The 17,792-nt window shown below is 43.9% G+C and overlaps 1 protein-coding gene across 1 annotated transcript in view; it reads left to right on the top strand.

The window, feature by feature from the left end:
* LOC309375087 (IgGFc-binding protein-like) overlaps positions 1 to 4,693 on the top strand; it is a 31,267-nt gene extending 26,574 nt beyond the window's left edge. Inside the window, exons 19-21 of the mRNA XM_081920469.1 lie at positions 701 to 1,081; positions 2,681 to 2,967; positions 4,499 to 4,693. Coding sequence (XP_081776595.1) covers positions 701 to 1,081; positions 2,681 to 2,967; positions 4,499 to 4,508 — 678 coding nt within the window. The 3' untranslated portion in view covers positions 4,509 to 4,693. The remainder of the gene's footprint in view (positions 1 to 700; positions 1,082 to 2,680; positions 2,968 to 4,498) is intronic.
* Positions 4,694 to 17,792: the final 13,099 nt, after the last annotated feature.

Genomic DNA, 17,792 nt, shown 5'->3' with positions numbered 1-17,792 from the left:
ATTTATGTTGCATTGACATACCCTTATGGATATAGTTGTATAGTTGTATGTTGTTGTTGTTTAGTCGTTTAGTCATGTCCGACTCTTTGTGACCCCATGGACCAGAGCACACCAGACAATCCTGTCTTCCACTGCCTCCCACAGTTTGGTCAAACTCATGCTGGTAGCTTCAAGAACACTCTCCAACCATCTCATCTTCTGTGGTCCCCTTCTCCTTGTGCCCTCCATCTTTCCCAACATCAGGGTCTTTTCCAGGGAGTCTTCTCTTCTCATGAGGTGGCCAAAGTATTGGAGCCTAATCTTCAGGATCTGTCTTTCCAGTGAGCACCCAGGGCTGATTTCCTTCAGAATGGATAGGCTTGATCTTCTTGCAGTCCATGGGGCTCTCAAGAGTCTCCTCCAGCACCATAATTCAAAAACATCCATTCTTTGGTGATCAGCCTTCTTTATGGTCCAGCTCTCACTTCCATACCTCACTACTGGGAAAACCATAGCTTTAACTATACAGATCTTTGTCAGCAAGGTGGATTAGTTGTATAGCTGCATGTTTTAAATACTTTGGTTCTGTAAATATACATTTTGAATGTTTGCTTGCAAATGGAATTCTAGTATCAATCATATATAATTGTGCATTTAAAATTTTAATTTAACTACACTTTTCTTATCTCCCTCTCCCTTTTGTGTGTTATAAATCTTCCAGGCTGGCGAGACTATTGTTTTTGAAGGTTGTTCAACCAGCTGCACTTGTCGCCCAACAGGCCAACTGGTCTGTGAGGGAACTAGCTGCCAGTTGGGAGAGATTTGTCGCCTCCACAATGGTGTGCGTGGTTGCAGGGGGCAGGAAGGCGAGTGCATCATCGTCCCTGGAGCACGGTTGACCTCCTTTGATGGTGTCTCTGGGGGAATCCTTTATGAAGGAGCTTATGAGGTGGCTTCCCTTTGCAATGAAAATGACCTCTTTTGGTTCAGGATCATAGCAGTGGTCAAGAAATGCAACGAAATGGATTTGCCATCAGTGTCGATAATACACGTATTTTTCCAAAGGATGCTTATCACTGTAAAAACAAACAAGGAGGCATGGGTAAGTTCCGAAGGCAGGCTCTGGGGTCATCTCCTGTGTAGGTCATACAGAATAAACATTACTGACATCAGCTCATTGATTTCAGTGGGTCTGCTCAGAGAAGATGCTAGTTGGAGACAATCCATTATGTAATTGTTTGTTTATTTTCTGCATTTATGTAGTGAAATTTCATTAAAATTCTCCAGGTAGCTTACAATATAGAGGTAAAGAAAACAAATAAAAGAAAAAGAAAACATAACACCAATAACTACGTAAGACAGCAAAAAAACAAAAGTAAGCCTAAATTACCTTTCATTGTAATTACCTCACCCATAGTCTCTCCTGGCTTTGGAGGTGGCAATGCAGCTCTTTGTCAAGCCTACAATAGGTATGCCTCTGGCCCTGGTCTAAAACAGAAGTGGAAAATCTGGGGCCCAGAGACAATATCTCATCCAGGCCTCTTGGTATGGCCCTTAGTACTTGCTTCAGGCTACTTCCATAGCCAGGCCACACCCCTCACTGGTCTGCTCCATTCCATTCCCATTAGTTTGCTTGGTACCTCTTGCTCACCTGGGCGAGTGGTAAAAAGGTTTGCATGTTTAAAGGACTTACTTTTGTGTGGCTGCTATGTATCCTACCGTACAAAGGTAAGAATTGCATGCATTGATCTGCCCACTTTATTCCTATGGCACTGGCTGCCATGTAGCTCCCAGAATGCTGCCATGAAAGAATATGGCTCTAGAAAAGCATTCCTCACTCTAAAGGATTATGAATAATGGACAATATGAGGACAGAAAGAGGAAGGTGGTTCAGGGCCCAGCTATCGAGAAGTAAACGGTGGCGGAACAAACCAAAGTCGTACAGCAGTAAAAGCAAAGACTGAAAAGGGTACTGTGTTCCGTGGAGGAAAATTGTCCCTGAGGGGTTCAAGTATGGAGGCTCACACCAAATTCCCAAATTGGTCAGACTTGAATCTGTTGCAGGAACGAAAAAAGACCAGATAAGAAAATAGGCTGTGCTCTTGGATTGGTTCTCTAGTCCACCAAACACACACACTCACACACAGGCTTGCCTTTCATGTTGTTTGTGCTCAGTGTGTGATAATCAGTTACATAGCTTCTGAATTTGGAGTAATTTTGGATATGATGAATCAGTAGGAATATGCAAGCTGTCTCTGCATACTAATTCCTCTTGACCAAGGGTGGGGAATCTCGAGTCCAGGAGCCAAATGCAGTCCTCCAGGCCTCTCCCTTTGGCCCTTGGGACTTTCCCCTAGGGCACACCTCTTACCAGTCCTGCTCCATATCTCGTCACATGCTTTTGCCAGTTATTGAACTGTGATAATGTTTTGGCTTGCCTGGATGGATGGAGGGTGGAATGTTGTTTGTCCATGTCTGTGCAGAAACCTTTGGGTTTTGTGAGGCTGGAAGGTCACCTACTGTACAACAGTAACAGTCCACCCATTACTCCATCCACTTTGGCTTCTGGTCTCACCCACCACTGGCATGTGGACCCCAGAAAGTTGCCCATCAGGGAATGCAGCCCTTGAGCTGAAAAAGGGTCCCTCCCTTACTCTAACCATTAACGCAACACCTTTCACCCTCCTTTTCTGAATTTCAGGTCAATGGGCACCAAGTGCCACTCCCGGCAATGGTATCTGCAGGTGTCTCCATAAGCGTCTCTCAGGATGGCATCGTGATTAATTTGGCCTCCGATGTAAAAGTTCTCCTCAGAGCCTGCGGGGAAATGACAGTGGAAGTCAGCGAAAGCCTGGAAGGAAAACTCTGTGCCTCCTGTGGCAACTTCAATGGAAATGGTATTGATGACCTGAAGCTGCCCAATGGGAACGTAGCAGGAAATATTGCTGAGGTCATTGAATCCTGGAAGGCAAAGGACTTCACTAGCTGGTGAGTGGCTCTGGGGGAGGTTTTTGCCTAAAGAGGATAAAAGAAGTACTTTGTTGTTTGATCCTCTTAGGGACTGAGGAGTTGTTCAAGGAGTCCACATCATGGACTAAACATAGTCTGCTCTGAAGCCCCCAACCCATATTGCAAGTTGGAACATGGCCTGCCCTGGAACCTGTCTCCCAGACAAATCTCCTGAAGTGGTCTGCTACTTGTCTCTTTGTTCTGAGTTGCATCTAACATTAGACATTTCCAAAGCAGACTCACTAAAATCCAGCTTCATCCAGCTCTGAGAGCCTTCTGGCAGTTTCCTCACTGTGAGGGAACCAGGCAGAGGGCCTTCTCGGTAGTGGCGCCCACCCTGTGGAACACCTTCCCATCAGATTTCAAGGAAATAAACAACTATCTGACTTTTAGAAGAAATCTGAAGGCAGCCCTGTTTTGGGAAATTTTTAATGTTTGATGTTTTATTGTGTTTTAAATTTTCTGTTGGGTGCCACCCAGAGTTGCTGGGGAAATCCAGCCAGATGGGTGGGGTATAAATAATAATAATATATTATTATTATTATTATTATTATTATTATTATTATTATTTATTATTATTAGGACCATTACCTCCTATTATTATTATTATTAATAATAATAATTTTAGGACCATTAATTCCAATAATTCTACTCTGGCTAGAATTTAGTTGGCTATAACCCAATGTTTCACTAACTGGTCCCAGGGCAGAAATACAGCAACAAAACAACAGCAAACTGTTTAAACAATACTCATATATATGAAAACATCCTTAAAATTCAGCAACAGAGTAACAACTTCTATCTGAGTGGCTTGTGACAGTTTTGAGTTCTCAGCTCCCTCCCAGAGGCCAGGCTGAAGAGTTGCATCTTCACCGACTGATGAAAAGCCAGCAGCATCAGAGCTGTGGGGAAATCTACGCATGATATGGGGGAGGGATCTGTGTGCTCCATCAGCACATGGGGAACACCATCTGCCCACCACCACAACCAATACAAAGTCCCTTAGGGCAGGATGTCATTGGTCAGTCATGATGCACTGCCCCTCCAAGGGGAAGTTGCCCTAGCCTATTCATGTTGTTGTTTAGTCGTTCAGTCATGTCCGACTCTTCGTGACCCCATGGACCAGAGCACGAATGAATGGACCTATTCATAGCCACACATTAGTTGCTGTGCTCGCTAGGTGTTTCAAGCTACTAGGGTTATTATTTTTAAAGAAAAAAAAAGTAAAACAATGCCCAGGCCAGGAGGACAAGGCAGTTCATGCCACAAGTTCTTCCTTCAGACAGCTGGCTGGCTGGCAGTCAGTTGTTCCCTATAGACAGCATCTAGCATCTGCAGCAGTCAGCAGATTGTAAAACCAGAAGGATGAGTTACATTCAGACAGTAAAATACCCATAAACTGAGCCATTACTATTCAATAAAATTCTACAGTTGCATGGGAAGTATTGGGCAGTTTCTCCCTGATACATAAACAAGATCATATTGACTTCTTCAAAATTTTCTATTCCAGTGATGTCTGATCCAAAGCGAGCAACTCCCTCTGCTGCTTAACTGTTGGCGTCAACTATTTGCATCTGAGCTCGGAGCAAAACTGTTCTGCATAGAGTATTCCATGGCTTCATGTCTTCATGTTTTTCAACCTGCTATCCGATTGCCAAACAAAATGATGACACTTTTTCCTGAGAATCAATAAATCCTCTCTTTTTTTGGAAAGCTTTTCTACACTGACTTCACTTTGTCAGCATGATTTTATTTCTGGAGATATGCAAATAAATAGGATGGGTGGTGGGAAACTCTGATGGCTGTGTTCAAGCAAGGAGGCAAGGAAGCCATCTTCTTCAGCCTCCAGATGTTTGACAACAATTCTTATCATCCCTGACCAATGGCTAAGAGGGCTGGGGACTATGGGAGTTATAGTCCAACATACACATCTGGGAACCTAGACAAACAATGTTCAAGAGGCAAAGGGTGTTGAATTTTGAACTAGACTCCAGTCAGTGCTCAGTCCCTCATATTCTTATGGGAGCGGGTAGGTGTTAACAGAGAAATCTGAGGGCTCCCTTGGACAAAAAATAAGGACAGCAGCCAGGAATACCAGAGCAAAACAGCAGCCAGTAAGGCTTGGTGCTTATTGAAGACTGTCGCGACAGGACTCCCACCTGCCACAAGGTGGAACAAGATGGAAGCCCCGAACAAACGAGAACTCAAACTTTTATTAGCTGGTAATCCCCATGTTACCCCCCCCCCAACTACACCACTAATACAGTGGTACCTCGGGTTACATGCACTTCAGGTTACATACACTTCAGGTTACAGACTCCACTAACCCAGAAATAGTACCTCGGGTTAAGAACTTTGCTTCAGGATGTGAACAGAAATCGTGCGGCGGCAGTGGGAGGCCCCATTAGCTAAAGTAGTGCTTCAGGTTAATAAGTTTCAGGTTAAGAACGGACCTCTGGAACGAATTAAGTACGTAACCAGAGGTACCACTGTACATCATGGTTACATCATGAAAGCAGAGGTCTGGTGGCAGTAATCTGAGCATCCTGGACCTTGCCCCATGGTTCTTCTTGCCCTTCACCAAACACCCATCAAGTGTAACAAAAGGAATATTTACATTTCCCTGTTTCCCAGCCAAGTTAATCACACCCTTTTGCCTCCATCTGGGTTTGTTATTTCTGGAATGGCTTATCTGTCTGGCACTCAGGTATCAGGATGCCAGGAATTATCACTCAGGCAGAGGGACTGTTGAGTAGCTGAGCTCACATCTCTATATGAATTTCCCAAGTTTTCCCAGTGAGCCAGTACATAGATACATTTATCAGTGAATTGTTACATTTGGTATTGTGCAGCAAAGACCCTTTGAATAGATAGGAAGAAACTGTGATGAAGTGTTTTGTGGGGACAAATCACAAAAGTCACAAAAGTGATTGTGCTGATTTTGGTAGTGGGCTGCATGTGCATGATATCTGCTGGAGGGTCAACCCCCCCCCAACCTATACATAAATTCCTGCAACATAGGGAAAACTTGAAAGAGAGAAATCAGCAGGTGAGAGAAGGGGCCCTGGCTGCTTACAATTGATTTTGTCCTCAAGCTGGGCTCAAAAACAATAGCATGCCCAGTGTGTGTGTGTGTTAAATTCAGTTCACATTTAAAGGGGAATCTACCGAACTCATACATCCTGAATCAAAATGCAAGCTAAAACATCCATCAAAATTTCCACTTCTCCAAATTTTGCAGGGCAGTTCTCAAACCAAGTAAAATGTACAAAATGGCATATCAGCGTGCATTAAAATGCATATGCTTGCCAAAAAGCATATATTGCTTACAAAATGTGTACATTAGGAGAAATTCGCACTGAAATGCCGATGAACTTTCATGATTAAAAAAAAAAAAGCAAACTGAAGACGGAATGTAGAGAACTGAAGATAGATTGCAAACATGAGAAAGGGAGATGAGAAGAGAAGACTCCCTGGAAAAGACCCTGATGCTGGGAAAGATTGAAGGCACAAGAAGAAAGGGACGACAGAGGATGAGGTGGTTGGACAGTGTTCTCGAAGCTACAAACATGAGTCTGACCAAACTGCGGGAGGCAGTGGAAGACAGGAGTGCCTAGCGTGCTCTGGTCCATGGGGTCATGAAGAGTCGGACACGACTAAACGACTAAACAACAACAACATGAGAAAGGGAGAGAAATAGAAAAGAAGAGTTGCTCATCCCTATCTGATATGTAGGATTTGCATGGCTTAATGGGCAGACTTGGTGGCAAATGAAGGTTGGGATAGGCTTTAGGCCAGGCTTCCTCAGACTCGGCCCTCCAGATGTTTTGAGACTACAGTTCCCATCATCCCTGACCACTGGTCCTGCTAGCTAGAGATCATGGGAGTTGTAGGCCAAAAACATCTGGAGGGTTGAGTCTGAGGAAGCCTGCTTTAGGCTCTGCCTTCTGAACAACATCACCGGAGTTGCTCTGGATTTGTAATATTTCATATCTGAATCGATTTCCGTTTCTGCAAAATGAGTTCTGCCCTATTTTACAAGGCTACTGTCAACATCCCTTAAAAACCCACCATAAAACAAAATGCCTTCCATATAGACATAATTTATTTGCACAAATACTTGTACAAATATTTGCATGATGGTTGAAGAATGAATCCTGGGCTGGGCGTAGGGGTGGAGTCTCAAAATATCTGTTTCAGTAATCAAGCTGGTAATAAATCTTCTTCCCTTGTTATTGCCTTTTAACTGAAGAAGAAGAGTTTGGATTTGATATCCTGCTTTATCGCTACCCGAAGGAGTCTCAAAGCGGCTAACATTCCCCTTTCCCTTCCTCCCCCACAATAAACACTCTGTGAGGTGAGTGAGGCTGAGAGACTTCAGAGAAGTGTGACTGGCCCAAGGTCACCCAGCAGCTGCATGAGACGCGAACCTGGTTCACCAGATTAGAAGTCTACCACTCTTAACCACTACACCACACTAGCTCTCTGAAAGAAAAATACAAGGAACTACTAGCTCTCAGACTATGATTTAACCTTCAAAGTCTATTCTTCTCCCACAGGGGAGCAGGACTGACCACTATCATCCTAGATATTTTGTCTGTGCTTTGTTGTTGTTGTTTAGTCGTTTAGTCGTGTCCGACTTTTTGTGACCCCATGGACCAGAGCATGCTAGGCACTCCTGTCTTCCACTGCCTCCTGCATTTTGGTCAAACTCATGCTGGTAGCTTCGAGAACACTGTCCAACCATCTCGTCTTCTGTTGTCCCCTTCTCCTTGTGCCTTCAATCTTTCCCAACATCAGGGTCTTTTCAAGGGAGTCTTCTCTTCTGATGAGGTGGCCAAAGTATTGGAGCCTTAGCTTGAGGATCTGTCCTTCCAGTGAGCACTCAGGACTGATTTCCTTCAGAATGGATAGTTTTAATCTTCTTGCAGTCCATGGGACTCTCAAGAGTCTCCTCTAGCACCATAATTCAAAAGCATCAATTCTTCAGCGATCAGCCTTCTTCCATTTCCATTTCCAGCTCTCATTTCCATACATGTCAAAAGGATAAAGGTGCTGTGCCATTTGTTCCACTTGGCAAGGGGTGGGAAACAGACCCAGAGGAAGAAGGTTTCTTTCTTTAGCCCTTAGGACTCTTCTCAGTATTTTGTTCCATATGTTAGCAAAGCCACTTACATAAAGCAGATAGAGTCCAGAGATAAATCCTGGTAACACCTTACTGAACAAACTGGACAAAATATATAATTTGAGGAGAAAGGTACATAAAGGATTTCTCTTTTAGGACAGGTTTCGTATGCAACAAGGGTAGATTCAACTTAATACTCACATGAAAGTTCCCTCAGGGCTACACAGCCACTCAGAGAAAGTGCTATCTCACTAATTGGGATTGATTTGAGTTGATTTGGGATTCTGTCACATTGGGTTGAAGCACATAAGTCCATCTGGGTCAAAATGGGGGATGGACTTCTAAAGGAGGGGCAATATGGTGGTGAGGAGAGTGGGTGAAATTCCTCCTGAAACTCAGTAATGATGGATAAAGGATCAGCTCATCAGAGAGCAGATGGGGAACCATGACAGAAAAGGCCCCGTCACAAGTCAATGCCAATCAGGCAGACCCTAGTGGTGGCATGATCAAGAAGACCTCTCCTACCAAGTGTAGGGTTTGAGAGCCTACCCCCTACTCTTCTATGATAATAGTGCCCAAAAGCCCATTCCACACCTCCTCCTCCCCTCCCCCCTTCCCGCTTCCACCCCGGACCCTGGTAATAGCAGCTCTCTGTATCTCTCCCATTTGCTCCCTCTGATGCAGGTGCAGAATGACCACTCCCCACTTAAAACGGGGGGCGCCCTTTGCGTGGACGCGTGCAGCCCCTAGATCTGGAGCGGCTCCAACAGCATAGGCTTGGCTTTGCCTTCCCTCAGGTGGGATACCTGGAGGTCCGCCTACCTCAGTCAGTTGTCCAATCCCCCCTGGGGGAAGCGTTGCCAAGGACACCAGGCCAGGTAGGGGAGGGATTACCTGCCCACACAATAGAGGGAGGATCTTACCTGGAGTCCTCACTGGGGACTCCGCCTGTCCATGCAATGCCTTTTATTGATTTTCGCCATCCATCCCAAGGCTGTAGCTCAGTCCCTCGACAGGAGAGCTCCGTAACTTGTGACCACCCATAAAGCAACCTGCATATGCACGCTGTCTGCATGTAATTCTGCAGAAGCCCAACATTTCCCCTTAAAATAAATTCCTTCCAATGAAATCACTGTGTGACCTTTTATTTCAGAGTCAGTGAAGGATGTGCCATTACGCGTTTAACAGCTGGTCGATTGCTGGTTCCTGGGAAAGCATTGCTGCCTTTTGTGAGGCTGATAAACCTTACTTTCCCTTTCCCCGCACCCAGCAACCCAAACAAAGTTTTCTGTTTTTGACTATGCATTTGAGTCTGTGCCAGATCAGCTAAAATGGTATTTGCTGAAAGGGGCTGGGAATAGAGCAGGGGTCAGCAAACTTTTTCAGCAGAGGGCTGGTTCACTGTCCCTCAGACCTTGTGGGGGGCCGGACTATATTTTTTGGGGGGGGAATGAACGAATTCCTATGCCCCACAAATAACCCCAAGATGCATTTTAAATAAAAGGGCACATTCTACTCATGTAAGAACACACTGATTCCCGGACCGTCCGCAGGAGGGGTTTAGAAGGCGATTGGGCCGGATCCAGTCCCTGGGCCTTAGTTTGCTACCCATGGAATAGAGAGCTGCTGGGCCTGGGAGTTGGAGGGGAAATTCTCGAAAGGCTGCCTTCTCCCCAGCACTGGCCCAAGACATTTGGCACCTGAAGTGAACCAAAAATGGCACCTTCCCCACCCAACCAGGGAAGAAGGGGTGAGTGAAGATCTGCATCAGGAACAAGGGGAGTATAAAGAGTATACATTGGAAACAAGGAGAGAATGAATGAAGGAGTTTCTTATTTTTCCAGTCTCAAGTTTATAACAGTTTGCAATTAAAAAACAAACAAAAAACCCTCGTGAAAGTTCAGCAGCATTTTACTGCAATTTTCTCGTACACATAGAATCATAGAATCTTAGAGTTGCAAGGGACCCCAACGGTCATCTAGTCCAACCCCCTGCAATGCAGGAATCTCACCTAAAGCATCCATGAGAGATGGCCATCCAACCTCTATTTAAAAACCTTCAAGGAAGGAGAGTCCACCACCTCTCATGGGAGTCTGTTCCACTGCTGAACAGCTCTTACTGTCAGAATGTTTTCCCGCATGTTTAGTCAGAATCACCTTTCTTGCAACTCGAAGCCATTGGTTCAAATTTTACGCTCCAGAGCAGGAGAAAACAAGCATGCTCCCGCCTCGATGTGACAGCCCTGAAGATATTTGAAGATGGCTATTGTATTTCCTCTCAGTCTCCTTTCTTCCAGGCTAAACATACCCAGTTCCTTTATAGCACTTCAGTTCCTGTCTATACACTCTGCCACAGTAGAATATCATTATTGCAGATTCCTTAAGTAGAAAGAGTTTGCCCATGTGGAGGTAATGTGCCTGAAGATTTACCCCACTACTTACTGGTTTGCCCAATCAATGAGAAGAGCAGCATAGCTCAAAGATTTAAATCTCCCAGTTAGAAGATTGATTGGGTGTTTGATTAACTTTTTATTAGGGGGCAGGTCCCTCACACTTCTGAAAAGGTGGCCTATTTTCCCTTTAGAGCATGGGTAGGCAAACTAAGGCCTGGGGGCCGGATCCGGCCCAATCACCTTCTAAATCCAGCCCGCAGACAGTCCAGGAATCAGCATGTTTTTACAAGAGTAGAATGTGCCCTTTTATTTAAAATGCATCTCTGGGTTATTTGTGGGGCCTGCCTGGTGTTTTTACATGAGTAGAATGTGTGCTTTTATTTAAAATGCATATCTGGGTTATTTGTGGGGCATAGGAATTTGTTCATTTCCCCTCCAAAAATATAGTCCGGCCCCCACAAGGTCTGAGGGACAGTGAACAGGCCCTCTGCTGAAAAAGTTTGCTGACCCCTGCTTTAGAGTGCAATGTTAAGGGAAAAAGTTTGTGTGGACCAGTCGGAAAGGCTTTGGCACATAGACATTAGGTTCACTGCTTGATATGAAATGTAAAGTATTGCACTTGGGCAAAAACAATGAGAGGCACAAATACAAGATGGGTGACACCTGGCTTGAGAGCAGTACATGTGAAAAGGATCTAGGAGTCTTGGTTGACCACAAACTTGACATGGGCCAACAGTATGACGCGGCAGCTAAAAAAGCCAATGCAATTCTGGGCTGCAGCAATAGGAGTATAGCATCTAGATCAAGGAAAGTAATAGTGCCACTGTATTCTGCTCTGGTCAGACCTCACCTGGAGTACTATGTCCAGTTCTGGGCACCACAGTTCAAGAAGAACACTGACAAACTGGAACGTGTCCAGAGGAGGGCAACCAAAATGGTCAAAGGTCTGGAAACGATGCCTTATGAGAAACGGCTAAGGGAGCTTGGCATGTTTAGCCTGGAGAAGAGGGGGTTAAGGGGTGATATGATAGCCATGTTCAAATATATAAAATGATGTCACATAGAGGAGGGAGAAAGGTTATTTTCTGCTGCTCCAGAGAAGCGGACACGGAGCAATGGATCCAAACTACAAGAAAGAAGATTCCACCTAAACATTAGGAAGAACTTCCTGACAGTAAGAACTGTTCAACAGTGGAATTTGCTGCCAAGGAGTGTGGTGGAGTCTCCTTCTTTGGAGGTCTTTAAGCAGAGGCTTGACAACCATATGTCAGGAGTGCTCTGATGGTGTTTCCTGCTTGGCAGGGGGTTGGACTCGATGGCCCTTGTGGTCTCTTCCAACTCTATGATTCTATGATTCTATGAAATAAAAGAGAATATTAAGAAAATGTTTTTTAGGTGGTACCTAATACCATCCATGTTAGCCAAAATCTACAAACAGAAGTCCAACCTATGCTGGAAATGTAGAAGGAACATTATTTCATGTAGAAGGAACATTATTTCATGGACATGCGAAAAATCAAAGGGATACTGGGGTATGATTCACGAAGAACTCAAAAAAGTACTAAAAGCATCTATACCAAAGAAACCAGAGGCATATTTATTAGACCTTTTGGGAAAAGACATACCTCAGAATAAGAAATGATTTTTTCTATATGCTACAGCAGCTGCCAGGATTGTATTTGCCAGCAAATGGAAGAGTGAGATAATACCTACAAAAGCTAACTGGCTATATAAATTAAGCAAGTTTATGAAAGTGGAAAAGCTAACTGCATTTATAGACTCTTGAGAGTCCCATGGACTGCCAGAAGATCAAACCTACCCATTCTGAAGGAAATCAGCCCTGAGTGTTCACTGGAAGGACAGATCCTCAAGCTAAGGCTCCAATACTTTGGCCACCTCATGAGAAGAGAAGACTCCCAGGAAAAGACCCTGATGTTGGGAAAGATGGAGGGCACAAGGAGAAGGGAATGACAGAGGACGAGATGGTTGTTCAGTGTTCTTGAAGCTACCAGCATGAGTTTGACTAAACTGCGGGAGGCAGTGGAAGACAGGAGTGCCTGGGGTGCTCTGGTCCATCGGGTCACGAAGAGTCGGACACGACTAAACGACTAAACAACAACAAAACTGCATTTATAAGAATGCAGTCAAATCAAAAGCTTAGACAGGAATGGCAATGTTTCAGAGAATATATGGATAAACACTGCTCCAAAAAGAACATGCTAAGAGTAAAGTGAAATAGAACTCACTAAAAATTATATTATAAAGCAACTAAAACACAATAACTCAAAAGATTGCAATGTTTTGTATCAAATTTATATGGAAGTCGAGATGGAGTGGAGGGAAGTCGTGGGTGTGTTGGTGGGTAGTCACGGGGGTGGATATGATCTTTGTTTGTGTAAATAGCAGTTTATTTTTTGTTTGTCTATGCATTTCTTCTTTTCTATTTTTTGTATCTTCATAATTCAATAAATAATATAAAATCGAAAGAAAGAAAGAAAGAAAGAAAGAAAGAAAGAAAGACAACCGTGTATCTGAAGAAGTGTGCATGCACACGAAAGCTCATACCAAGAACTAACTTAGTTGGTCTTTAAGGTGCTACTGGAAGGATTTTTTTTTGTTTTGACTATGGCAGACCAACACGGCTACCTATCTGTAACTATTCAGAGGAGCAAACTCTTACCTGATAGATCATCTGGTTTTAATCATTATTTTACCTGTGTAATGTATTTCATCCTGTTTTTATTATTATGTATTTTATCTTTTGTAATGACTTTGGCTATACATACAAATAAATAATATTCAGAGTAATTCACACCAAACACTAAATACAGTAAGAGCAGATTAATCAGAGATTAAAAGCCTGCTACTCTCCCTGTCTGTTCCTGCAACTATTTCACCTAGTTTCACATACATTGAAACACCACCACAAGTATAGCCCTTAGGACTATGATTGTCTCTAACTCTGAGCTCAGGGTCACACTTATACTGCAAATTTGGTCCCTCAAAGGGAATCTAATATTGCTACCAATCATTTTTGACCTTTCAGAAATTGCCAAACAATAAAACCTATTTCGCATGTCCTAGCTATGTAAGCTACTAAGTTTTGTGTAGCAATTTGAATATTAAGTTCTAGGAGAAATCAAATATTGACCAGACAGCATAACTTAGATAAGAGCCTGCTGAAGATAAGAACCAGCTGGACCAGACAAATGGCCAAATTTCCTCCAAATTTCCTGCTTATAACCACAATGAGGGCTATAGAATATAGATTTTGCATATTCACATACTAGGTCTGATGATTATGTGACCGTGTTATCAGTATTTCCTGCTTAGAAAGTGATATTGCCCTTCTCCCTGCCCCCTTAAAGCATTGGCTGGGCTACTAAAGAGTAAGCTGCTATATAAGCCCAGCTAACTTTGAGTGCTGAACTAACCAGATGCCTTCAGAAAGTAAGCATGGTCATTGCCTGTTTTTGTTGACTTGGTGATGCTTTGATATGTGGACAGGTAAGTAACCTGCATGCCGGGATCTCCTTGGTGAGGGCCGTAGCTCAGTGATGGAGCATTTTACCTTGCAAGTAGAAGGCCACAGGTTCAATCGCCAGCATCTTCAGGTAGGGTTGGGGGAGACTCCTTCCTGAAACCCTGGAGAGCTGCTGTCGGTCGGTGAAGACAATACTGAGCAAGACGAACCAATGGTCTGACTTAGTATAAGGCAGCTTCCTATGGTCTGCAGAAAAGCCATTTGGAATATAAGCAGTCAAACTATACAAGCTGTGGATGCCTTTCAGATGTTCTGGACTGTAAGCACATCTGGGGAAAACTGTAGTCCAAAACACCTGGAGGACACCAGATTGGCAAATGATGAGTAGGGAGTTTCCTTTACTTACAGGAGAAAGAGATTTAGATTAGTCTCAGAGAGTCAGGTACAGGAATTTTTGGAAAAACATGGTAAAGACCCAGAGTTTCAAAGCTCGGGGAGAGGTTCTAGAACCCCTTATGAAATGCAAAGAGATGAATTGGAAAAGACTGAAAGAGCAGGGCAAAAAAAGCAAATCTTTTTTAAACGAATCAGATAATGGCAAATCTTAAATTATTAACCTGGAATGTTAACGGCCTTAACAACAATATAAAAAGGAACAGGGTGTGGCATGAAGTTTTAAAACAGAATTTGGATATAATTTGCTTACAGGAGACCCATGTTGCAAGAAAACATGAGAAAATTTTGAGTAATAAGAGGTTAGGGAGCCATTTCATTGCATCAGATGTTTCCAAAAAATTTGGAATTGTTTTGTACATAAAACCTGCACTTGAACCACAACTAATTCAAAAGGATGAGAAAGGGAGAAAATTAATGGTACAAATTAAAGTTGAAGGAGAAAAAATAATTCTAGTAGGGATATATGCACCAAATGAAAATAAATCAACAAAATTTCAGGATCTCAAAACAGAATTGTTAGAATTTGGAGACGACGAGTTAAAGATCTGTGACAGAACATTTCTGTTCCTTATTGATATCGGTATCCTGTTGGTCTGTCAAGTACTGTTAGTTGCCCCCCATGTATCAGAAGCCCGACTGGCTTCAGTTAGAAGTTGGACATTTATTCCCATGCTGTGGAATTCTCTTGCAGCAGATATTTGTCTGGTATTCTTGATGTTAGTTTTCAGATGTGTCTTGAATATCCTTTTATGCCAACAAGACTTTATCCATTAAAAAAAAAAAATGATTTCTGTCATTTCTGATTATCATCTGTAGGCTCAGCCACCCATCCACTTTCCCTGAGGGAAAACCTGTGGTTTAGCACTGAATCAGAGCCGACAGCAATCTGGTATTTTGCAGATTGACATATGTTCCAATTTAGTGTTAAACAATGGGTTTTCTCAGGGGAAAGTTGTGAGACAAAGGCAAAACTGATCAGACGTCTCATGCAACCATAGTTTGAAAGAAATTGAGAAAGATGGTTACAGTTTGCTGAGCCAGGTAAAAGGGGCTGTGGGAGCCACGATTCATATATGTTGCCATGCAGACTCTAGAAGGCATGTTGTAGATGTTCCAGAGACAAATGAACAGATCGGAGGATGGGAATTTACCTTGGATCTGCAGATTACTTGAACTACTTTCTTCTGCTGTTTTTTTTTTAGCCATGGCAATGAGACTGCTGCTGCCTTGGATCTGGCTGGCGCTCCTATTCGGTGAGTTTGGTGCTAATCGGTAACCTGCAGGTTGGCCCTACAAACGAGACATTACTTGCACATTTGTCACTGTGGGGCAAATGCAGATGCTGACAGAACAGACACTTGCTCACAGCCTGGCAAAACTTTCCTTGACCCAGAATTCCATTTTGTGTCTATGGCTATCTGGCACCCAGCCCAATGTATTGTTGGCTGAGTCAACACATGCCCAGTCCCTACCATTGTGGGGAACCCATGGCTGATGTTGTTGGACTCCATCTCCCATCATCCCCAGACATCAAAGATAATGGTCAGCGATGATGGGACCTGGAGTCCAACCACATCTGGAGGGCACTGATTCTGAATGTCTAAAGTCAAAGATTTACAGAATGCAGCTTACAAAAGGCAAGCCTGTCTATTTTTCTCAGCTCAGCTAATACTCTGCTAACAACCTAAAATCTTAATATATGAACAAAGGAGCAGTTCTTCTTTCTCTCCATACTCTCCACACTGTTCAGACCTCAAACACTGAAGCCTTTATTCATAGATTCAGTTGCTGTTCTCAGTGACTGCACCCCAGTCTACGGTAGCACCTTCCCCAGAGAGTCCCGCCTGGCCCCTGCCTTGTATTCTTTCTAGAGCCAGCAGCACCTTTGTCTTTTTAAAATTCCACCTGGCTTTTAATGGCTTTGGGGCTTGAAAAGTTTTGAAGGCATGTTTGTATTTAACCCTATTGCTTACATACCCTATTTGCTGTGTTGCACCTTACGTTGTTGTTTATTTAATCATCATATTTTAAACTATTATTTGGAAATTACCTAGAGAACATTTGTTATGGGATAGCTGAGAAATACCTTTGATTCATTAATTCAAAGTTTTATTTATTCTTTTCCTTTTTTTGAAAAAAATAATACATGATCTGTTCATATAGTACATAAGTCAAATTTGCCGATATAGCTAGGGTAGGGGCTGTACTGTTGCTCATTCACCCTAACAGATCCCCGACCCCCTCACCAATTCCATTCCTTAACACCTGGTCAAACTCCCTTTCCTTTACACCCAGCCATTCCCATTCCTCCTCCCTATACACCTTATCAAGCCCTTCTCCTCCTGCTTTTACAACTCCACCACCTTTCTAACTCTGCACTCTCACTGACCTTGCTACTGCCCCTTACAGCTTGCCCAAACACAGTGCCTTCTTCCACTCAGAGCTCACCTGAATTATGTCCCCTCCCATTAAACATCCCACTCAGCTGTCAGGGCCATTTCATACTTAACTGCAGAGGGTGAGGACGAGGGAAGCCATGGGCAGGACTGTTGCTGGTGAGCTGCCTGCCCAGCCCTGCCTGTTCCTCAGTGCCTCACACATGGCCACATCCATTTCCCTCCTCCTTGGCTTCTGAAGCTGCTGAGGCTGAAGTGGGCAAGACAGTCACAGGGAGCTGTCTCAGTCTGTCCTCATTGTTCCTCTGCAGTTTTGCCTGGACTGCCTGCTCTGCCTCCATCTCTGTTTGCTTGGGCTCCCCACTGTCAGCTTCAGCCATGCACACACGCAGCCATCTTCCTAGGCCACCCACTCATTTACTTGGACCACCTGCATTCCTGCATCTGCACTCCAACACTCTTGTTCTGTTCAGTGGTGGAGCTTCAAGCTCTGGCAGGGAGGGGGAGGGTCTGAGAGCAGGTGGGGGCATGGCTGGCATGCATCCCGGGGGTGTGGTGCATGTCCCGGGGTCATGACGCCCAGTGTGGGGGGCCCCCCAGCTGCGATGGCACCCTACCAGGATTGTGCTGCCGGGAGCGGTGCGCTTCCCCCGCACCCCTATCCCTCCGCCAGTGGTTCTGTTATCATGCTGCAAAATGCTGATCAGTAATTGTGAGGGAATGGGAAAAGAAGGTGTGGCATGTAGATGACCATATCTTGGTTCAATACTTCTAGGAGGAGTTGAACAAAGAGAGAAAAAAATTACCAGGTGCTCTTTCAACTGTGTTTGCTTGGAACAACAGTGTTTGCTTGGAGCATGCACACGAAAGCTAATACCAATAACAAACTTAGTTGGTCTCTAAAGTGCTACTGGGAGGAATTTTTTTATTTTGTTTCGACTATGGCAGACC

This window comes from Podarcis melisellensis (assembly GCF_964234715.1).
Source record: "Podarcis melisellensis genome assembly, chromosome: 8".
NCBI classification, from domain to species: Eukaryota; Metazoa; Chordata; class Lepidosauria; order Squamata; family Lacertidae; genus Podarcis; species Podarcis melisellensis.
This window is presented reverse-complemented; position numbering and strand designations above follow the sequence as displayed.